Source organism: Ceratina calcarata, unplaced genomic scaffold (assembly GCF_001652005.2).
Source record: "Ceratina calcarata isolate Rehan_Ccalc_2016 unplaced genomic scaffold, ASM165200v1 scaffold554.2, whole genome shotgun sequence".
In the NCBI taxonomy this organism is placed as follows: domain Eukaryota; kingdom Metazoa; phylum Arthropoda; class Insecta; order Hymenoptera; family Apidae; genus Ceratina; species Ceratina calcarata.
In genome coordinates, this window is record NW_017176727.1 from 343,556 (window position 1) to 366,391 (window position 22,836).

Sequence of the window (22,836 nt, forward strand, 5' to 3'; positions counted from 1 at the left end):
GCATATATGCATACTTAGATTATATTATTGAAAAATCGGAAGTCATTGGAAATTGTAGTTCTTCATTTGTTAGCGTATCCAAGTCTAACTCGTGAATTCAGTTCGGACATTGATTTTAAGTAGCCGTACCTAGGATTGTTCATTTGGGCAAGGATTTTAAAATAAAAATGCCAAGATTCGTTTCATCCATTTATTTGTTAATCCAAAGGAAATCAGATATTTGCCTTATCGCAATATTTATTAGCGCATACATTAAGTTAATGATATATAATTTAACATACAAATACAGAGATTCTTAAACTAGATCGTAGTTCTTCGCTTGGTACCGTTTCCAAAGACTTTGAAAACGCTACCAACCCAGGTCTCACCGCGTGGAGGTGACTACGTTCGAGACCCGGACAGTGGACAATCCCCACTGCCCCCTTCCCTATTAAATTGCCACCCTATTATACGGAGCGAATATTGGAGAAGGATTTTAGACGATTGCGAACAAGACTCTAACTATTGACTCTAACTATGGACTAACTATTGACTCTAAATGGAAACTAAGGTGAGAACAAAATGTCAGACTTCACTTGGGCACCAGAGTTCGAGCCGAGCAGGACCCTGCACCCGAATGACGATGCCTCAGCGCAGGAGTGGCCTGACCACGACCAATCCGTCTCACGGAGCTTACGCACTGCACCTGGGAATGGAACAGGAACAGCCCCAGCGACTGACGAGACAGGCCACCCGAGATACAGGACCACAACTCTTTTCTCCCTCTGGTACTCGAGCAAAGTCTGACTGGTAAACTACTATTCGCGGCGCGGATATACTAAAACGCGAGCAAAATGGATTGATTGAAACGAGAGAGAGGGATGAAGTTAAATTCGCTCCGTTATATGGTGGAATTTAGGAAGGCATACTGCACACTAGTACCGGTACACGCACACTCATACTCATACTCATACCGCACACGCATACGATGCATTCCCTTTGGAATGACCCAAAAAATCTAAGAGTACATGCGAATTTTAAGTCACTATAATTTTTCAAAAAACCCATGAATTGATTTCAAATTTTGCAGGTAGCTTTTTATTAGTAATAGGAATCCATAATAACAAATTCGACATACTAACATTGTTTAAGTATATAGCCTATACATCCTTAATTCGTTCAGTCAGAAGTGTCAGAGTCAAACCACGAACGTCTCGTTCTACTGCCGCGTAAGTCGGCCGCGCTTTTGGTCGACTCGTATCACTCAGCGGTAATTCAGTGGAGTAAATTTCCTACGTTATCGACGCGAAACTGCAGTTGCATCCGATCAATTGCAGTTCACACTGCAGTCAGCCACAAGACCAACAGTTAGTGAACACTTTACTCTGACTCACTGAGATTTCATTGTCAATTGCAGCATTTATTCAATTTTTTATCAAACCTCGAGATGGGGATATCAGAAGAATTATTCTTTTGTATAAATCCATATCTTCTCTCGTTCTCCTATAAATTCGTATCTACTACACTTTCAGACAGGTAGTTTATTTCAATCAAACAAAATATCATCCTCGCTTTATTTTCTCTTAAAAAAGCGTGAAACGTAACAAGGGCGAAATTTTCGCGCCGTTGATTTTCCACCATTCATTATCCTATCCCTTGCTCCAGTTTTATTTCGGGGAAGGTCCTTTCGTACTCTGTGTTGTCAGCTCCGTCAGCCGGAAAATCAAGTTCGCACGAACGCGCCAGGGACAATCGACCTTCGCCTCACCACGCTATGCCGTGTCAAAGTACTTCTTTCTCTCATCGATTTAAATCTTCCTTTCTATCGCGGGAGAATTTCTCACCTTCCGGAGAATTCCGGTCTCCCAGGCTACCCAGCCAATTCCCCGTGAACTTGTCTGGGACGCATGGTCGATTCCACTTTATGAAAGGTAAGAAACGAAGAGAACCGGGTTCCGATTGAAGAATCTCGCGACGCGATATCAACAAGAGTTAGAGCTTGCTTGTCCGCAATCGCAAAGAACGTCGCTTTGTCACTTTGATATCGTGCTCGTTGGATTTACAGTTAGGTTAGCTCCATTTCAGACGCAATATCGTCTGGATTTCCTCTCTGCTTTTCTTTAAACCTCGAGGAGCACCGCCGCCTTTGTCCCTTTGCTATCCTCACCTGGGATATTGCCTGTCTTGCGTTTGATAATACGAGATAATTTCCTTTCTATGCGTGTTGTCGGCAATGGTAGAAAGGAAGAAACGGTAAATTCTATACAAACTCAAAAGCAATTGTTTATGTTCGCAGATAATGTTGAATTCTATCTTTTATAAACGAGATCAGAAGAGAATTGTGGATATTTGTCTGATTTCGCTTTTAGTCCATGGGGTTATAAATATCTGGGTGTAAGGAAAGGGTAAAAGAAATTTCACTGATGCACTCACACATCCCTTTCTCCTTTTCGTTTTCGTTTTCGTCGTTGCAACGCAATCAAACGCGTGATTATAATTATTATTGAAATTACACGTTGTCCATAATAACACGCGTGTAACGGACGCGTTTCCGAGTGACGGCAATCAGCCAACGCACAACGGGGATTATTAATTTAAATGTAATACCAACGCCGAGATTGTGGCTCGGATAAACGGGGCTCGCTTAACCCGATATTCTATCTTATGGCAAAAAGATTCTATGCTGCTCGTTTATCACTAACCAAGAAAATTGTACGAAACTGATAAATCCTTTTTTCTTTTTTGTTTGTGTAATGTTAACTGAACACGAAGTATACGTATTAGTTTTAGTCGTTGATTGCTGTTATTAAAATGATAAGAAAAAGCGAAGTTATTCTTCAATTGATTCTTTAAATAGTGTTAGGAATTTATATGTTTCCAAAGATCGAGACGATTATGACAATGGTAGATACATTGGGAATCCTTTTAGTTAAACTTTAGCTTATATATTGTTCCCGGCTTATTCTGCTTGAGTCATCAGTGCTTACTCATTCATTCGTTTGTACACCGGGACTCCCACAACTGGAATTGTCATTTCAATAATAAAACCTTCAAGCACTTATTCATTAATACCTTGAAGACCATTGCATTCAATGAATCAAACATTTATTGCAACTAACTTTATTACAAATGTTTTGATAAAAAGAAAATAAATGTTAGGCATCTGTTAAAAAACTTTACATTTATGATATTGCTTAGACTTCGCTCGAGGAACAAATAACGATAAAATAATTGAAACGATGAATTGAGAAAGACTCGAGAGACTTGGTAGCCGTGATCATAGTTGAAGTTATTGTTTGTAGCACCGGATATGCCATCGTACCGGAAGAACCATCCTAGCTTGTACGGTTAGGTTCGAGGTGCGTCCGCGTCGTCGTACGCATGAATGCACACGCGTATTTTCCCACCCACGCCACGTAAAATATCATGGCTGCAGGCGAATCCTCTGGGACATTCTCGTTCGTTTTATGTCTATGCAGTTATGTAACGAATAGCCTATAAGAATTTCAATTCTCTCGTAATCAAATCGTACAGGAAAGATTTACAACTTAACTCTTCCCTGTCCGACTAATAACAGTCTTAACTAAACGTTGTGTTGCCATTGCTGATCTTAAATTATTAGAATGTCTTTCTTTCTAAAATAATCGATTATGAATTCTACAATTTCTTGTCTTCTCTGTGATAAGCTTTGCTTTGAAAGTTCTGCTAGAAATAATTTAGTTAACTCGATTGCCCTGATTAGTAAGTTAATAAACTAAATCATATATTATTTAAGTTATTTACGATTTCCGAAGCAAGTGTTTAAGTTGATCTCGTTATAGTGTCAGTCTAACATCTAGTTCTGTAGCAATTTACGGTAATTAACGGGCTCGCCGGTTTTAGACGTTACAGTTTTTCGTAGATCGCGTGTACCACGGCCGAAAACCGTTAAGTGGGAAGAAGAGTGATTAAGCATTTGTGCTCGAGCTAATCGACCGGTTCGCATGCTCGGCGCGTACCGCCGGAACGTGACGCGACCAACGATGCTTCCCTGAATTCCTAATGATCAGAATCAGAGAATAAAGGAGGAGCCTCTACCCTTTAATAATTCTTAAGCTCTGGAATTCTTTAGAACGTACTGAAATTTAAAGTCTGATTTTTCTTACACGTGTATGCTTGTTACAAATTATCATGCATTGACGACAAACATTTTGTTTTCATCGATATATTTTTGTTTCCTAAAACAAAGTATGATCTGTTCTATCAAACTCAATGATCTGTTCATCGAACGCATGATTGCTCTGAATACGTAACGCGGAAGAGACCGCTGGAAAGTGCTTTCTAATTCGCTCTTGATACATTGAGCGTATGAAATAAAGTTCTACGCGACGCGTTGTTACCTTACCTCGTTTACACAGGCGACCCTAATTTCCCTATTGTTCCCCGAGCGCGATTTCATGCTCGTTAATTACCATTGCTCTCATTCCAACGCGCGATGTACTGTGTATTTATTCGTGCGAAGTCTATTGTTTCGGATTAACAAGCTCTCCACATTAGCTATACCAGCAAAACACTGTTTTGACAGCTAAAGTTGTTACGGTTATCGATATTAAGCGTAGGTAGAACGTTCATAAATTCTATAATCAAACAATAAGGTACAAGAAACAACTGTTTAATAATTAATGAATTTTTTAGTAAAATCGATTGATATTAACATTGTCAGTACTATCTTTCGACAGACATAAAAGTTTTTCCTTTATTATAAATAAGAAACAATGATAGACTCGATTGTGGAGTTGGTGGCTGCGAAATTATCATGTATTAATAAATGGAAAGTATCGACTTGTACTGTATTGAATTTTTGAGTAATTTGTCGATACGCGCGGGAACAATCGAACGGCGATGATTTGTGATGGTTGCTTCACGCACGGCTTAATCCAGTCGTTTATTTGGACGAGGAACGACTTCCTGTCGCACAGGCGGGGCACTTATCGTCACCGACAACCGCATATCCTCTGGTTGTCCCAAGACAGATCCACCGACAGCGCAAACAGTCCGCCTTCGGTAGCCTTTCGCATTTAATCGTGGCGAAAATCCTAGAACGTGCAGATTTAGTGGTCACCGTTGACACGACGTTTCTAAAGGAATTGTTCAGAAATGTTATCATCAGTGATTTTTGTCATCCAGTGAGATAACGTGATACGTGTTCTATAAGTTTATTGCATTACCCGATTGTGCAAATTGATAAATAAAAAAGGGAATGCAATTCTCTTTATTCTTATATTGTCTTCTTATTNTTTGAATAATAGAGCAGCAAATCAATTTCTATGAAAATTGGATGACATTTTTTCATGTAATTATTATAATTAATTATTTAATACTTTTAAATTATAAATAATATGGAAAAGTAATGTTTTATTGACAGAACAAATAGGAAAGTATTTTAACTTTGATTTATTTCGTCTATTAACATATTTTGTAGTTCATTATCGTCTTTCTGTACTCACTTACTTATCATATTTTACGCATCTCATGTCCGCGAGATCTTCGTTGAAGAACACTTTTCATATAACGTTCTCCACTCACTCTGCAATGCAAATCGTTAATTACAGTGTTGTAACTTAATTACAACTTGTCATATGTCGAATATCATTTAATCATAACGTAATCTGATCGAAGCTAAAATATATAAAAATAAATGAGTTGGTATATTTAAATGAGCTACTGGAAAGGAGAACCAGATGTTAGTTAAAGGTCTCCAGTGTTCCCGGTTTTACATGAATTTCTCTAACCAAATGGAAATTGGTGTTGGAGTTGTGAAAGTAGAGAATTCTTTGAATATTTATGAACGATTTTAGTAAAACAATTGCTTGTTTCTCGAAGTTTACATTGATTAGAGAATATGATAATCTAAGACCTGAATCCTTTATTTAATTAAGATCTACTAGATTTGTGTTTTAGTTTCCAAAAACCAACTGGAACAGAATAAACTTAATTGCGTTTTCAAAAGTTCTTTTGCCGCTATATTTTTAATTATAATATCACATTTGGTTAAGTGTTTGGGTTTCGTAATTAAGAATGAATGAACGTTTATTGACAAATTGATATGTCGAACATCATATTTGTTAAATTAGCATTTTAGCGGTTCAGGCAGCATTTCATAATTTATAATTCGTTTATGGAAATCCTTGAATTAATTGTGGAGTTAATCATGGCGTATTATTCGAGTCTGTAGATTCGCACGCATTTCGTGTACTTGTTTCCCAGTTTTCCAGGCCGCGGTTAAGATCGTTGTTAGATTTCGGCTGATTTTCCTCGAGCGGTGTCCCCACCGTTCCCGATTTTGCAGCTGCCGATTGGAAGGAAGGTTAACGCGCGCGGTCGCGTTATTCTCTGCGATCGTGGAAAGAGACCTCGCCGCGTCGCGTCGTAACGCGCCGGATGCGATAAAAGTTGCCTCTGGTTCTCGTCCTCGTCTCGTGTGTCTGCCTCGCCACGCCGCGACGATACAAGTGCATTTACGCCTGTCCAGCCCGTGTCTGCCAATTTTTCGCTTCAGGTTGTGTAATAAATTCATTTTGTTCATCGATACTTTTGCAAAATTCTCTTTTACACTCATAACTGTGATTAGATTAAATTAAAAGCTGTTACAAGTCACTTATTGTAATTAATCTTTAGAAAGTTGTTATGCAAAATTTACGAGCTGCTACATAAACTGTTTTAAGGTGACGTGAACGAAAGTCTTACACAACCTGATGCTATAATGTACAAATCGCTGTTCGATCGCGTGCGACCAGAAGTTGTAATCTCGGGGCATCGGGTAAACGCTGACTGTGCTCGGTGATCGTGAATCGAACGGGAGCAGAGCCCTGTCCAAGGCGAACCGCGAACTAATTATGGAGCTGTCACTAGACCACGGATCGTCTAATTGCAGTAACGATACCGCGCTCGTTCGCTCAATCTAAGGGGACCGACGAAGCGACGGTTCGCCTCGAACTACTTAGAATCTGTCGGCCGAACGAATCGGTGACTCCGCTGGATTTTATCCGATTTCGTGCTCGAGCAATTTCGACTTAATCGCGGAACAGTTTGTGAAGTGCATTAAGTGACTCAAATGCTGGAATCGTGTGATTATATTGAATCAAAAGCCGTGAACAATTACATAGAGACACTAACTTGTTTAAGTTTGTAATCAATTAGTTTTAATTAAAATTAGCACACAGTTGATGATCTGATATCATCTTATTGGACTTAAATTGAAAATCAAGTATGTTCGTCAAAAGATAGAAATGTGTAAAACATTCGGTTTATATTTCTATATGAGAACATTTAAGTAAGATATTTCGGTTGATGATTTTCAGATGTCATTGCTAATTGCTAATCCATAATGATGTTTTCATAAATGCCTTGTGCTTCGAAACGGTGAACGAATAATTTGAATCAAATTGTGGAACATTTGTTAAATGCATTCCATAATTCAATGAAACAATTCCATTTGGCTAGCCTGGTGCTTATAAATAATCAAACAGAGACATCACAGAGTGCAGCGTGTCAGGTTTTTCGTTTGGAACTAGTTTTGCGAGCGATGTTGCTAATTGCTATTCGATAACGAATGCTCGTTAACGGGAGGAAACGTCGATTAACCTACTTCCTGGGGACATCAACGCGGCACACGTGATCCCGTTGGAAAATCGGGCCACGAAGGAGTGTCATTGGCTCGGTTCACACCGAAACGAAGGTGTTGCAATAGAGCTTGTATTGGTAGTAGTCGATGTTCACGATGAGTCGTAAAAAGGTGTGGAACTCCATTATGAGACGCAAGAGGAAGAATCAGATGGAACTGAATGGCATCGAGGAAAACGATTCCAGTAGCGTCTGTAAGTGATTCAGACACAGGCTTGGCTCTGTCGCGAATCTGCTTGCTTTTTCATTGGCTGCGCGGAGCTTGGAAAATATCTCGAGACCTACACGATTTCTCAAATGAGAAATATCTTTCATTTGAAACGTATTCTTTTTTTTAATATTCATTGCAGTATTAAAGCATAAAAATAGTACATTATTAAATAGTTGTTGTTGTAATTGATGTACGAAAATAAGAAATCGTGTAGTTGAATACTGGAACCGTTGAGCATTAAACTGGAATTAATAATTGGTGTTTGATTAATATTAAATTTGGCGATTTATATTATTTAATAAACTTGTCGAACGTTTCTCGAAATGGAACCAAATCATTGAAACTATTTCAACAGAAGTGTTTCATAATATTATCAGATATATTAACAGAATTGTTCCATAGAAAATTACATTTGTCTGTGGCATTACTGGAGATAGACAATACCCCGGGTGATGTAAATCCACATGAATCACGTTTCTGTGAAGCTTTTTTGCTGATGCATCGCATCGGCAAGATACAACACTTTATTTTACATAATATAAGGATGAAACATTTAGGAAATCAAACTTACTAAAACTCATACTTATTTGGCAAAAGAGTGACGTGATATGTTTTGTAGCTCGAACGGTTCTGGTGCTAATTGATATCTCTTCATTTTCAATCTCGCATTTTCTCATCCAACTCGCTTTGTAGGCTTCGCAAAAAAAGCTCCATCATCTATACGCGTTTGTTAATAAACCTAGTGGCACGAGGTGCTTCAAAACATGTAAATTACCCAGGCCGCGTTCGGTATTTTTGCGGAAATGAAAACCGCAGCCTGTTTGTCTCGCGTCATTAATGCCGCGTACGATTTTCCGTGTTGGTACGTGGTCAAAAGTATTTTCACTCGCATGACTTCACTTCGACGATTTCAAACATGAAACTGTGACGCAAAACGTCGATGAAATTCCTGTTATACATATAGCGGAATGCTGCTTCCAATAAGTTTTGCGATTATGGTAATATCCTGTACGGTTACAATTTCTTATCCGTTTCTAAAGTGGTTCATTCGGTTTCCTATCACTTAAGCAAAGATTAAAAATTAAAAGTTGACATATAAAGTTTGCTTTATTTATTTTTGCTAAAACTTTGGCAAACTCGTGTTACAAAGGCAGACGTGTTGCAAATTGTATTTAACTTATACCAAAAATCAACTAACCAGAGTGAAAGGATGAGGGTTGGCGACAACTGCTGAAACATCGTACCGGGTGGGTTTGTAACGGGTGAAGCAGCAATCAAAGGATGTCGTTCGTTGAACAGAGACGTGGAACAGATGGTAACGGGGGGGTGGGAAGCGACGCGAGAAACGCCGACACCAGGAGATTTTAATTGAAACGTCCGTACATTTAATTAAAAATCACTGTCAGCTGCGACTCCGTGGTGAAACCGTTGTCCAACTGAGACCCCCTGCGGGAATTGACGTCCGCTGTTGTTTAAGCAGACACTTGTATGCATTTAAGCTCGGTTAAATCAATCTTAAGACGTTAATTGCTGTTTGAGATGCTTTTTGCGATGGGTTTTCAAAGTATCGGATAAAATTAGGAAATTTTATACAAATTAAGATAATGAAATAGTTCTGTAATAAATATTAAGGATTGATAAAGAAAAATTATAGAGTATCAATTAGAATGAATTTCTGGTAAACGCATAAGAAATATTAACTTTAAAAGAAATATCCTGTAAACATTTTTAAATTGTATGATACAGAGTGAAAGAGCACTGAAGAACATTTGCAGAATGTTTATGTAGAGATTTGATAGCAAGACGTAATGGAGTAGTGTCACGATTACTAGTAGGGTGTGCGTGTAGTGGAAACGAGATAGAATAAGAATAAAACTGGGAAAGTTAGAAGACGTAATTCAAGGAGACAATGGCCATGGGCCGGGGTAACGCGATCCCGCGGTGAGGTGCTTCGGTTACACGGGGTATAACTTAACCACCGGGGTATACTCTTGCTTAATTGCTACTGAGACACTGCCCTGTTCGCCTCGAACTCGATTAAGTCTACGAGTTTGGGCCGTGTCCACTGGAACCAGGCTAATTGCACTCGTGTTTAAACAAGAACTAAGGGAACTGTATCAATATTATTTTCAAGGATTGTCCATTCATTTATTCGCTGCGTTGTCTTAAGGTCGTATGAACTATTACATAAAACCAATGAGAAAACATTTAAATTTTAACAATGACTAGATATCACTTTAATAAAATACTGTGCAAAATTTTAGACATTTTGCAAGTCTATTTAAAAAATTATTACATCTTGAACCTTAAGACAAGTTTAATTTGTTGTCAATACATCCATTGTGTCACAGAATGTGGATATCTTACAAAAATATTTGTAATTTCAGAACAATAAAATTCCATATTCAATTTAAATAGATAATAATTTATTTGTCATGTGATACCAAATGATATTGAATAAGTATAAGATTGACATAAAAAATTATTTGCTTGAGTGGTGGATTCATTTAGAGATTAGTTTAATTTCACGTAAGAGTTACATAATAATCGTTTGCCTGGCGAAACCAAGTTCGAGAAATTGCTAATAACAAGCAGCGATTTTATGAGTTATCCCGTCAGCTGTGGGACGGGAGTAATGGTCGCTTTGTTTCGACCGAGGTTTCCTCTTCCGCCTGCTTCGGCTAGTCGAATGGCTCGGTCGAACGATCGCGAAAGCTCTCTTGGCCGCTTTCCGTCTCGGCATCTATCGTTTGTAATAAGAAAAAAACCTATAGACGCCGAACAGCGACAAGATAATCGAGCAAAGAAATGGCGAAGCGATCGTGACGTCTAGAAATTCTCTGGTAAATTCGCCTCTCTCATCGAAAGCTTACTTTCGTTCTTTCTTTCCTTTCTTGAAATAGATTAACGTGAAAAGAATATCTTTTTATTTTTTCAACATCCAACACATCTCTTCTTCAATGAATCAATGTTTATTTGGCAAAAGAGTGACGTGATATGTTTTGTAGCTCGAACGGTTCTGGTGCTAATTGATATCTCTTCATTTTCAATCTCGCATTTTCTCATCCAACTCGCTTTGTAGGCTTCGCAAAAAAAGCTCCATCATCTATACGCGTTTGTTAATAAACCTAGTGGCACGAGGTGCTTCAAAACATGTAAATTACCCAGGCCGCGTTCGGTATTTTTGCGGAAATGAAAACCGCAGCCTGTTTGTCTCGCGTCATTAATGCCGCGTACGATTTTCCGTGTTGGTACGTGGTCAAAAGTATTTTCACTCGCATGACTTCACTTCGACGATTTCAAACATGAAACTGTGACGCAAAACGTCGATGAAATTCCTGTTATACATATAGCGGAATGCTGCTTCCAATAAGTTTTGCGATTATGGTAATATCCTGTACGGTTACAATTTCTTATCCGTTTCTAAAGTGGTTCATTCGGTTTCCTATCACTTAAGCAAAGATTAAAAATTAAAAGTTGACATATAAAGTTTGCTTTATTTATTTTTGCTAAAACTTTGGCAAACTCGTGTTACAAAGGCAGACGTGTTGCAAATTGTATTTAACTTATACCAAAAATCAACTAACCAGAGTGAAAGGATGAGGGTTGGCGACAACTGCTGAAACATCGTACCGGGTGGGTTTGTAACGGGTGAAGCAGCAATCAAAGGATGTCGTTCGTTGAACAGAGACGTGGAACAGATGGTAACGGGGGGGTGGGAAGCGACGCGAGAAACGCCGACACCAGGAGATTTTAATTGAAACGTCCGTACATTTAATTAAAAATCACTGTCAGCTGCGACTCCGTGGTGAAACCGTTGTCCAACTGAGACCCCCTGCGGGAATTGACGTCCGCTGTTGTTTAAGCAGACACTTGTATGCATTTAAGCTCGGTTAAATCAATCTTAAGACGTTAATTGCTGTTTGAGATGCTTTTTGCGATGGGTTTTCAAAGTATCGGATAAAATTAGGAAATTTTATACAAATTAAGATAATGAAATAGTTCTGTAATAAATATTAAGGATTGATAAAGAAAAATTATAGAGTATCAATTAGAATGAATTTCTGGTAAACGCATAAGAAATATTAACTTTAAAAGAAATATCCTGTAAACATTTTTAAATTGTATGATACAGAGTGAAAGAGCACTGAAGAACATTTGCAGAATGTTTATGTAGAGATTTGATAGCAAGACGTAATGGAGTAGTGTCACGATTACTAGTAGGGTGTGCGTGTAGTGGAAACGAGATAGAATAAGAATAAAACTGGGAAAGTTAGAAGACGTAATTCAAGGAGACAATGGCCATGGGCCGGGGTAACGCGATCCCGCGGTGAGGTGCTTCGGTTACACGGGGTATAACTTAACCACCGGGGTATACTCTTGCTTAATTGCTACTGAGACACTGCCCTGTTCGCCTCGAACTCGATTAAGTCTACGAGTTTGGGCCGTGTCCACTGGAACCAGGCTAATTGCACTCGTGTTTAAACAAGAACTAAGGGAACTGTATCAATATTATTTTCAAGGATTGTCCATTCATTTATTCGCTGCGTTGTCTTAAGGTCGTATGAACTATTACATAAAACCAATGAGAAAACATTTAAATTTTAACAATGACTAGATATCACTTTAATAAAATACTGTGCAAAATTTTAGACATTTTGCAAGTCTATTTAAAAAATTATTACATCTTGAACCTTAAGACAAGTTTAATTTGTTGTCAATACATCCATTGTGTCACAGAATGTGGATATCTTACAAAAATATTTGTAATTTCAGAACAATAAAATTCCATATTCAATTTAAATAGATAATAATTTATTTGTCATGTGATACCAAATGATATTGAATAAGTATAAGATTGACATAAAAAATTATTTGCTTGAGTGGTGGATTCATTTAGAGATTAGTTTAATTTCACGTAAGAGTTACATAATAATCGTTTGCCTGGCGAAACCAAGTTCGAGAAATTGCTAATAACAAGCAGCGATTTTATGAGTTATCCCGTCAGCTGTGGGACGGGAGTAATGGTCGCTTTGTTTCGACCGAGGTTTCCTCTTCCGCCTGCTTCGGCTAGTCGAATGGCTCGGTCGAACGATCGCGAAAGCTCTCTTGGCCGCTTTCCGTCTCGGCATCTATCGTTTGTAATAAGAAAAAAACCTATAGACGCCGAACAGCGACAAGATAATCGAGCAAAGAAATGGCGAAGCGATCGTGACGTCTAGAAATTCTCTGGTAAATTCGCCTCTCTCATCGAAAGCTTACTTTCGTTCTTTCTTTCCTTTCTTGAAATAGATTAACGTGAAAAGAATATCTTTTTATTTTTTCAACATCCAACACATCTCTTCTTCAATGAATCAATGTGATGGGAAATCATTTTTAAAAATGACAATAATTTAATAAAAGATAAACTTTTTTCAGTAAAAAGAGAAGCGAAGTAATTGTAGATATTAAAATTCTTTGGCAGTTCTATGAGATAAAAATGGGACAAGTTTGAAGTACTTTATTATCCATGCACTCGAGAAATTCAAATATGTTGAGAGTTTTGAAGTATTAAATATCGTCCAGATTTTGAAGATCGATTATATTGGCAACGTGAAATTATTCCTGATTAGTTGTTAAACAGCATTTGAGGAAGAGGCGTCACGTTATCGGACACTGGGTTAGGTCCATCTCTTGCTCCACCTACGTTAACTCGTATGACTCAACCTCCTTGTACGGGCAGCGGAGAAGCACTCCGCGTGCAGGAAGTGCAATGGTTGATAGTCTTCTCATTATCCGCCACACCTTTCCTTTTTAATATTTATCATTTCACCTATTGCTCAATAATCACCGATTTGCGTGTCTTATGCAAAATTGTGCAGTTCTGTGCGTTTATTAATTATAGAACACATTTAGATAATCAGTTCGTCTCTCGTAAATTAGTTTACGTTGGCAAATGGAATATCAAAAATCAATTTACTCACCTACTCACTTACTCAGCAGTCTAGTTTACACAAGCAAATTAAATAAAACATTAGCTTGAAAAAATATTGTATACGTACAATTTAGAATTATTATAAATTATAGCGTATACTGTATTCCCATATGGCTATACTGATTGATAGAAACCAGATGGGGTTAACGAAAAGTAAAAGGAAATTTGAACGGTATTGATCGTAACGCGCAGAAAATAAAATATCAGGATTAGATTAGTTTACATTTTAACGAACCGCTATAGAAGTCGGTCGAGTTTCATTAAATCAACCTGTCCCTTCCCTCTCTCTTCGGGGACGCGTTGCCAGTTTTCAAGTGTCGGAGGTTAATCGAGTAAACTGGATCGCGTAAGAAAGTTGCTCTGCGCCGGTTGAATTATATGGAAATGCAATAATGTCGAGTCGGCGAAGCGAAAAGGGTCGCGCCTCGGGAACTCGGCGTTCGAGACGCAACTATTTGACAAACGAAACAGCGATGAATTTATGCGGCCGCGTAGGAAATTCGTTGATAGCGACTGTGATTTCGTGCCGAGTCCTATAGTTCTTGGAAAATAATGCTAACATAACACTTGTCGAGATTTGGAGAATCGTTTCAATGTTATTAAGAAAATACATGATTGAATTTGAAAGATTCGGGTTTAATTTATTTTATTTCGTGCAATTATATTTTTATTAATTTCTAATTGAAATTTATATTAGAATGTTAAAAGTACACGTAGTTATTTGAACAATCTTTATTTGGAGAAATCAGATCGTTCAAGCAGAATCTACGTTTGCTATAATTTTTCTAGTACAAAATGAATTGAATTTTTAATGCATTTCGCATTTTTATTGTCTAACATATCATTTTGTAAAATCGTTGCACAGGTCAATTCCAATCGGAGCATCCGATTACAAGGAAATTGGCACTAAAAAAATTTCATGACAATCTCGTATTAATTAAAACTGGCACTGAGATGGAAGATAAAAGAAGAAAGCGCTTTCTAAACGTTAGACGAGAGAAATTGAACAAAGGACAATCGGTGGCGAGTCAAAACTATTTCTCATGGTATAATGCGACGGCCTTGGAAATAACTGTAAACACAATGAGAATGAGTGCAAATTCATTCGATCCCTGGTACTACGAGGATCGTGTATGCACTATTGCATATCATTTCTGGAAATTATGAATGAGTGGACAACCCAAACGTGGAGCCGAAAGATAGGCTTAGGGATGTGTTTCCGTGTTTCGTCACTCTTATCTGTGATAGACTCTCACTTTAAACTGCGGAGTACAAAAATGACACGACATAAGTTCTTCCAAACTGAGATGCCGCATTTCTCAAAATGCGTATTCTCTTTCTAATTTTTATCAAGTATGAGAGTGAAAATGAATGTCGAACGTCATGTAGAAAATAAGAATTATCTGTTTATGTTCAATTTCATATGACTGTATGTATATAAATGACTGTGTATATCATTTTTGTTTCATTTTCGTTCGTTGCTTTCACTTTTACAAAATAATCTTCTTTCCTTGTCGCAAATGCTTTATCGCTTATTTAGTTTAATATTTTATGAATTGCGTTGGAAAGGTAACCGTGTTGAAATGATAATTGTGATGTTTACATGCATAGCGCCATTGCTAAGAAGGGTTTCCACCCTTCCGAGAAGAGGGTTGCAACAGAGACATACTTTGGATCCCGAATTGTCCTCGTTAAGTGAACACGATCCTAATCGCCTTTTCACGGAGTGTAAGTGGGACATTACAAGCAATAGTTTTTTATTTATTTATTTTTTCATTCATAAGTATACCCAGAGATAAAAAGATAATGTAATTACCCTTTCTGGCTCATCGTTTTGATTCGTGGAAATGGTAGCTTTGCATTCAGTCCACAACTAGATTGCATTTACACCCTACGAGCTAGTTGAAATATAATTCAAATACGACCCTGAATTTATATTATTAATTTTTTTTGCTCATCCATAATGTGGTTCGGAATGAATTACGAAAAGCATGCTGTAGTTGAGTGCACTTATTTCAGGTACAATTTTTGTACATATTAAATGTAGAAACATTAGAATATTTATAACGTAAGGACAGAAGAATTCTTGATTAAAGGATTATGAAGTTATTAAAATAAATAAAGGTATTTATATAAATAATATAGATAGCATAAATTCATCGATCGTAATTCGTATCGTTTGCGATTTTTACGACTGAAACATCGTTTCCCTCTTGGCAAACGTAATTCGCAAGGACACAAATTTATCACGCTTTCAATACTCCGTTCCAAAGCCAAGTAGAGCACATGCTCTGCATAAAAACTGCCCTTTCACTGCCTTTTTCTCTTATTTCATTCTATTCGAATTGAAAACAACTTCTTGTCGAAACGTCCGAGAAAACAGCACTGCGACCTACTTTCCTTTTCCACGATCAAGTTTCGAACCTGAAACATAGAAACGTTGAAACAAAAAATCGACCGAAATCCTTCGTTTTCAACCCACGCGCCTAATTTTATCTCTTCCACGCTTCCGCTGTCGAGATCTGAGACGAAGGAGAAACAAGGACGGGGGCAGGTCTTCAATATATTTTCCTCGGCTTCTCCTTGGTCCAGCCGCGGAAACAGTTTTTCGACTGTTTACGCGGTGCGCGGCGAAGATCGCGCGTTTGGAAACGGGCCAGCGATATTTTTACGCCTCCAGCGGCCCGATTGGCGGAAACTGGCACAACGGAGAACCGCAATACGGACCTGATCCCGATACCGAGCATGGGTTGCAGGAACCTCTCCCGGAATTCGAATTTCTCTACGCTAACGGCAAAAAGAACCTTCCCGTCCACATAGGTGACCCATATTTCCCGCTTCTCACTTTTTCCATGCCCGACAACCTTGCTCTCCTGACATTTAATACTGCATCACCTCGAGGTCATCGATAATCATCTCTTCATTGACACTCTTGCATGGACACATGCTCTTTCAAAGATTTGGTAAAATGTTTGCAGACATGTTTCACTTCTTAAATCAGCGAGTTAACCTGAAGAATTGTTGGGATTAATAAATTGTAAGATATTAATTAGACATGTATATAATATAATAATGAAAAGTAACACTGTAACAGTATGGAATATTACAAAATAACTAAACATCATATTATCAAATGGAGCATAATTTTGGTCTAGGAAACATTTTGTCTAAGATTGTATCAATGCATATTTTTGATGGAGAGATATGAAAGAGTGTCAATGGGTTTTTGGCCGGTGCGGCTAGATAATCGTTGGCCTGGTTTCTCGTATCCGATGATAATCTGTCTTGGCAGGGTGGTACTGACGTGCAGCGGCCTGTTGATGTACAATCCTGCCTTATTAACGAGCCACTTCGTCTACAGTCGACGTGATCGTCCTGGTCCCGTGGGCGGTTTATGCATCACTGTCGCGGATGATTTATTCTACGCTTATGCGTTTACGGCTTATTCGGTGATAACGGCCAAGCAAATTTTATAATAACCGTAAATTTACGCTCTTCTCAACTTCGTTTTTTATGTGAAAGTAACAAGTAAATTAATCGTAAATGGCAAGACTAAGTATATGCAAACGTAAGAGAGCATATCAATCTTAATTTGATTTACGAATGAAAGAAAAAATAAAGGAATGATATAATTTTAAGCCTTGTGTGAAATGTAAGATGGTTTGAAAACGCATGCCACTTGAGACAATCCGCAACAATACACCTCTGCATGCGAAGAGTTTGGATTAATTCATGAATTATAAAATTTGTTATTAGAAGTATAAAAAAATTATTGTAGAAACTACAGCACAAAAATAATTACAAGCGGTAATACTTATAATATAGGAGAAAAATTCAACTCCAAGCGTAAAGCTTAGAAAATTATGTCGCTGTTCTAACAGTTATCAATGGCCCATTTTCATATCTCCTATGTGTATGCATGAGGGCAGTAGTAAAAATCGTATCGATAACCGCTCCCATTTCACTTCTTTCATTATATTCTTTTTTTTTCCAATATCTATTTTCTTCTCCATTCAATTTATACATTTCACAAGATGAAAAACGCGATTATATATTATTCTTATCTCATAGTTTTCAGAATCACTTTACTATACTTAATGAACGTGTGATTTTTCTACAAATTAAAGTCACTTCGAACGTTTTTACCACGTCCGTAATCTTTAACGATCTCGTCATTGGATCGATAACCGGATAATAAAATGTAGCATTCCCGTCCCAAGAAAGCGTGAAGAGAGTTAACAACTTGTTAAGAGATCGTCGATCCTGCTCGAGCGTTCGTGTGTATAAACTCGGCGTGTAAAGAGCAATGTTCGCGCTGTGCGAAGCGTGGCACGCGATTCGGCGAGGAAAATTTTTGAGCGATGCCTCGAGAGAAGTGGAACGACCGCGGTAGCGTGGAAATTGGAAGAGTCGGACACGGCTTTCACCGGATTACGCAAAAATTCCGTGCCCTGACCGAAACAATGACATTCGCTGCATGCTAATTGTCCCACCGATCTGGCCTCGCTACAAAAACCCGATTTTTCTCACCGAATGCGGCTGGGAAAGCACGTAGAATTTTTCTTCCTATTTTCCATTCTTTGAAAACAAGAGAGACCGTTTTTATATCGCTTTATCTTTATGACTATTCGCCATCGGCAAATCGTAGTTCCGTCCAGTTGGAAAAACGACCAATTGATGAACTCGTTTTTTTTTTAATTTTTTTGTTATTCGCACAGCATTGTTCCGTGAACAATGCCAATTTTTACTTATTGAGCTCCCGTTGAATTGGCGTAGCGAAAACCTCGCGGCCGGGAATCACAAAAAGAGCAATTTGGTTGATCGAAAAATAAACTCTGCGAACGCAAACGAAAATCAATTTCGCGGTGAACGCGAATCAAATTGCCGAGTACGTAAAAGTCAAAGGTGAATTAATTACCGAGCTGACCCGGTTTTCCTTCGACGCCACGTGTCGCCGGGCAAATAAGCTTTGAATTTCACATGTCGCGTCGTTTGTCTCTCCCGCTGTCATCTGTTTCGTGAAAAAAGACGTCATCCATTAAATGTTTAGTTCAATCGCTTATCTCTAACTAGATTTTGTCTTTCATTGAATTTATGTCCGCATTATTTTTCCTGAATTAATTTCGATAATTTTTATTAGTATCAAAGTAATCAAATGATTCGCTAATGTAGATAGTACTCAAGTAATTAAATATGTTGATATTGGAGTAGATATATTATCAAAATAATTTATTAATCGAGTACATTTTGATACCTTAATATAAACATAATTCGTTAAATTTGTATTAAACTATAACAAATTGCGGTGATTTTAGAATCTAATTAAATTAGAATTTGTTGAATGGACAATTTAAAAACAATGGCGCTTTTGTTTCTCAGGAAGAAAATAATAAAATGTAAATTAATATCTGACGAGATTCACAAAGTAATCTAATACTTGATGACTCTGTTGTTAAGTACGCCGGTTACAATAGCACAAGGCTGCAATTAACCGTGCAGTTGTCCGATATTCCGACCCAGATAAGAGTTCAATTAGTTCGTGATGCAACGGGAATAATTTTTTCTTCATCAATAATGAAAAGATAATGGCGTACAGAACTAATTAGCGCACTTACAGCGATGGGTACTTTTAGCTGTTCACGAAAACTGTTGAATATTTATACCAGTTTGATAGAAATCCTAATATTTTTTATATCTGAGACCGACATCATGTCGCGACTAGCAATTTTTTTTTAAATGGAACCATTGTTCTCGGAGAGTTTCTATCTATCTCAGATGATTTATATACGCGTGCGGGTGAAATAAAAAAGTTTTACTGTTATTGTTGCGTTGTTACGTAGACTTACTTATGCAATGCGAATCGAGATTGCAAAGAAACGAGATTGTTGAAACTCATGATACTAATTTACACTCGGAAGTAGTAGCCTTGAAGAACCGACGTACATGCATTCCGTTTTTCAATGAATACAAACTAGGAATAATTAAAAAGAAATGCGCGAAAACTGAACAAAGTTTGATTAAAAAATATCGACGAAATAATTTGTGATTAAAGAATTCGAAAGTAGTACAAGAGAATCTGATTAAAAAATTTGGTACAGATGAATACTTACATCTTTGAACGAACAAGTACCTGAGTCGAATCGAGGGGTGTCAAAATTGCTTTAATTGGCGGGATTGCCCTAACTCGGAACGGACACTGGATACACACAACGCATATCACGCACTTGACCCGAGTGTAGGGTTCAATGGAAACGCTTTCGTTAATTTTCGGCTCAGCCGTCGTAGAGTCATTCGAGGGGAGCGAATGCCGGGAGTCATCATTGGTAATTGCGAAACGGATGTTTGCCTCAAGTACCCGTGAAATATCATTCACAACAACGAGAACAATTATCCCATTTGCTAGAAATGTTTATAAACATTTAATGTGATAATTAGACTGCAGATTTTATGAAATTTATCGAAAAATTGCATCTGAGGAAATAAAGAGTGCTTGTAATGTATACAAATATGCAACATATTAAAAGATAAAGTGATAAAAGAAATTCTTTTAACTGATACCATATTTCCTTTTACATAAAAATCCGCAGTCTAGTGGCGATTGTATTCCAAGTATGAAATACAATCACGTCGTTAATCTCAATCACTGAACTTATTTGAATAAAATCAGCCATATAGCTATCTCTTTAATAATTTAGTGTTAGTAGAAATAGCGTTTTTCTTATTCCAATTAATTTAATGATAAAAGAAATGTAAATGCAGAAATCCTAACGAAATGTTCTTTTCTCCTCTATATCCTACTTTTTCTTAAAAATAGTTTTTATGTACTGAAATGAAATTTCGAAAGTTGTATTACGTATCCAATTACATGAAATTTAACAAAATGATTAACTATGATGTATTTCTGTTTCTGTTACAGGTGAGTTAAAATCCTTGTCCCTGCCAAGGGGATTCCCGCCAGAAATGGTGAAGGAAGATGATGAAGGTAAAGAATTAAATTTTCGAATACCTCCTCCTCCGCAATCGTAGTTAGTTCACTGTAGAAACAATTGGTTTATAATTCTTTGAAGTCTTTAAGCAACCCACCTTTCACTCTGCATAGTTGTAAGAAAAGTTTCGACTTAAGTCGGAGACAATTATGCGAACAATCTCATCGAGCAATGCGATAATTGTACCAGCAGCGGTAGAAACAATGCCACAGTAAAAGTGTCGGTTCTTGTTTTACAGCTCGTAAAACAGACGAGAATCGCCGGCTGGAGACTATTGAAATCGGGTTCCATAATTACGCGCAACCAAGCCCGATACTTGCAGTTAATTTGCGCTCGCGAGCTCTTATTTCACGTTGTGCCACACAAAGTGACACAACAGGTACAGACAAAAGTGCCGCGCAACGACAGACGCGTATCGAGTCTCCTCCTCCTTTTTTTCTCTTATTGTTGTTCATCAAAGTTCGTAACAAATCCCCGGCCAGTTTTTATAAAGCGGCGACCGGAAACCTTGCTTTTTGCTAGGAAATCGGATGTGCCGCAGTTGCAGTTCGCGAAGTTCTTAATGAATCCCCGCAACTGACAGATGCGACATCGATGTGAAACTTCTTTCTTCTTACCCTGCACGAAAACAGTTAAAACATAATTCGCCATTTCTCACTGAAACATTTTACGTTACGTTACGCTTTTCAATGCATTGATAATGTAAAAGTTTCATGTGTTTCATTTATTTTAAATACGATGTTGATTGGATTTCTATTTCCGACAATTTTCCAATTAGCTAAATTTGCATCGTATCAATTTCTCCCGTTCCGGTGGCGGTTAGAACACGTTCACGTACGACTGATTTGCGTAAGGCTATTGCTTAATTATTCAAATAAGCGCATATGTGGCCGCGATTCCGTTCGCAGCTGCTGTTTGCCGAGGGAAACGAACGGACCAGCCTGTGTTTCCGCTCGTGCACCTAACAAATAGAAACCCGCACTTACAAGCTGTTCATCTCTTCTGTTTGCTTCTAATCACTAGCATTGCTTATTTTTTCAGTCAGTATTTTCCTATTTGATATTATTTTAGTTTTTCTATTAATGTTATTACAAGTACCTTTTTTATTCGATACAATCTTATGTCTTGTATCCTCTTTAGTTCAATTTGGTTCTTCCTCAGTTTGGTTTTGAACAATTTCTTACAATTTTCGTGACGAGCATCACTTATTGTGTTTTTTAACTAGTCGTTACGTTCCTTATCTTCCACAGTCTGGTCCTGTTCTGGTAGTATGTATGCCGATCAGGAACTGAGGATTCATTTATGAATCAAGTTTTTGGAGCGCGAGACCAGTTGAGAGATTCTCCTTTCACCATGGCTTTCAATTACGTAGGGAGGTTATCGACACGCTGTCAATTAACGTTTACGTGAACTACAATTCGTTTGGAGAAAATCATTCTTCCGGTTTGACGATTAAATTATGTGTTGGTATCTCCAGTCCGATGATTGGATTGACTGTTAGTATTTTTAAATTAACGATTGGACTAAATTTTATTATTGTAGTATTGCGATATTTCTTATTTTGCGGGGAGCGGATTGAAAGCTTTGATTGAAGTGTTGAGAGTTTACTGGAACGAATTCTTTCGCCACTCGTTACAGCGATTAAACGGATAACTGATGCAACGTGTCAATTTAGCGATGGAGAATCCGTTCACGAGTGATACTCGACCCGGCTTTCGCCATTCAAAATGGGTAACTTTGCTATTTCGCGGCACTCGTTAAACTTGCCCCAGATTTCGAGTGCTATCCGACAGCACTAGAGCAACACGCCAGTTCTGAGCAATTTCGCCTTCAAGTGATCAGTTACATGTGCCAATGAAGTTTCAATAATAGCTTCAGTACAAATTGGAAAGATTTTGACTTGTGGTAATTCCTTGCGTCAGCTTTGAAATTTTTTGGAATTATAACAGAATTCCAAATTTTTTTCTAGTAACAGAATCTAGTTTCATAATTTACTAATTTAATATATATAACAATTTTCATAT

General features: G+C 37.7%; 2 protein-coding genes across 7 annotated transcripts in view; one reads left to right on the forward strand and one right to left on the reverse strand.

The window, feature by feature from the left end:
- Positions 1-22,836, forward strand: part of raskol (Ras GTPase-activating protein raskol) — a 256,389-nt gene that overhangs the window by 117,374 nt on the left and 116,179 nt on the right. For 3 of the 6 annotated variants that reach the window (XM_026816986.1, XM_026816984.1, XM_026816985.1), the window contains 2 exons: positions 15,438-15,554; positions 20,743-20,808. The exons of 1 other annotated variant lie outside the window; for it this stretch is intronic. In XM_026816986.1, the coding sequence (XP_026672787.1) occupies positions 15,438-15,554; positions 20,743-20,808 (183 nt within the window). Of the gene's footprint in view, positions 1-6,763; positions 7,836-15,437; positions 15,555-20,742; positions 20,809-22,836 lie in introns of those variants that run through there. 2 more of the 6 variants (XM_026816987.1, XM_026816988.1) reach the window with 2 other exon arrangements.
- On the reverse strand, positions 5,453-6,764 carry LOC113464818 (uncharacterized). The gene is made up of 2 exons (XM_026817010.1): positions 6,215-6,764; positions 5,453-5,545 (listed from the first exon to the last, which is right to left on the reverse strand). Exons 1-2 carry the CDS (start codon positions 6,575-6,577, stop codon positions 5,489-5,491), a joined length of 420 nt encoding a protein of 139 aa, XP_026672811.1. The 5' UTR covers positions 6,578-6,764; the 3' UTR covers positions 5,453-5,488.

Coding starts and splice junctions, on each gene's coding strand:
- LOC113464818 (XM_026817010.1), bottom strand. CDS start 6,577: ATGAGTGTAAAAGAGAATTTTGCAAAAGTATCGATGAACAAAATGAAT. Junction 5,546..6,214: donor CCTGGAAAACTGGGAAACAA/GTACACGAAATG, acceptor TTTGCATTGCAG/AGTGAGTGGAGAACGTTATA.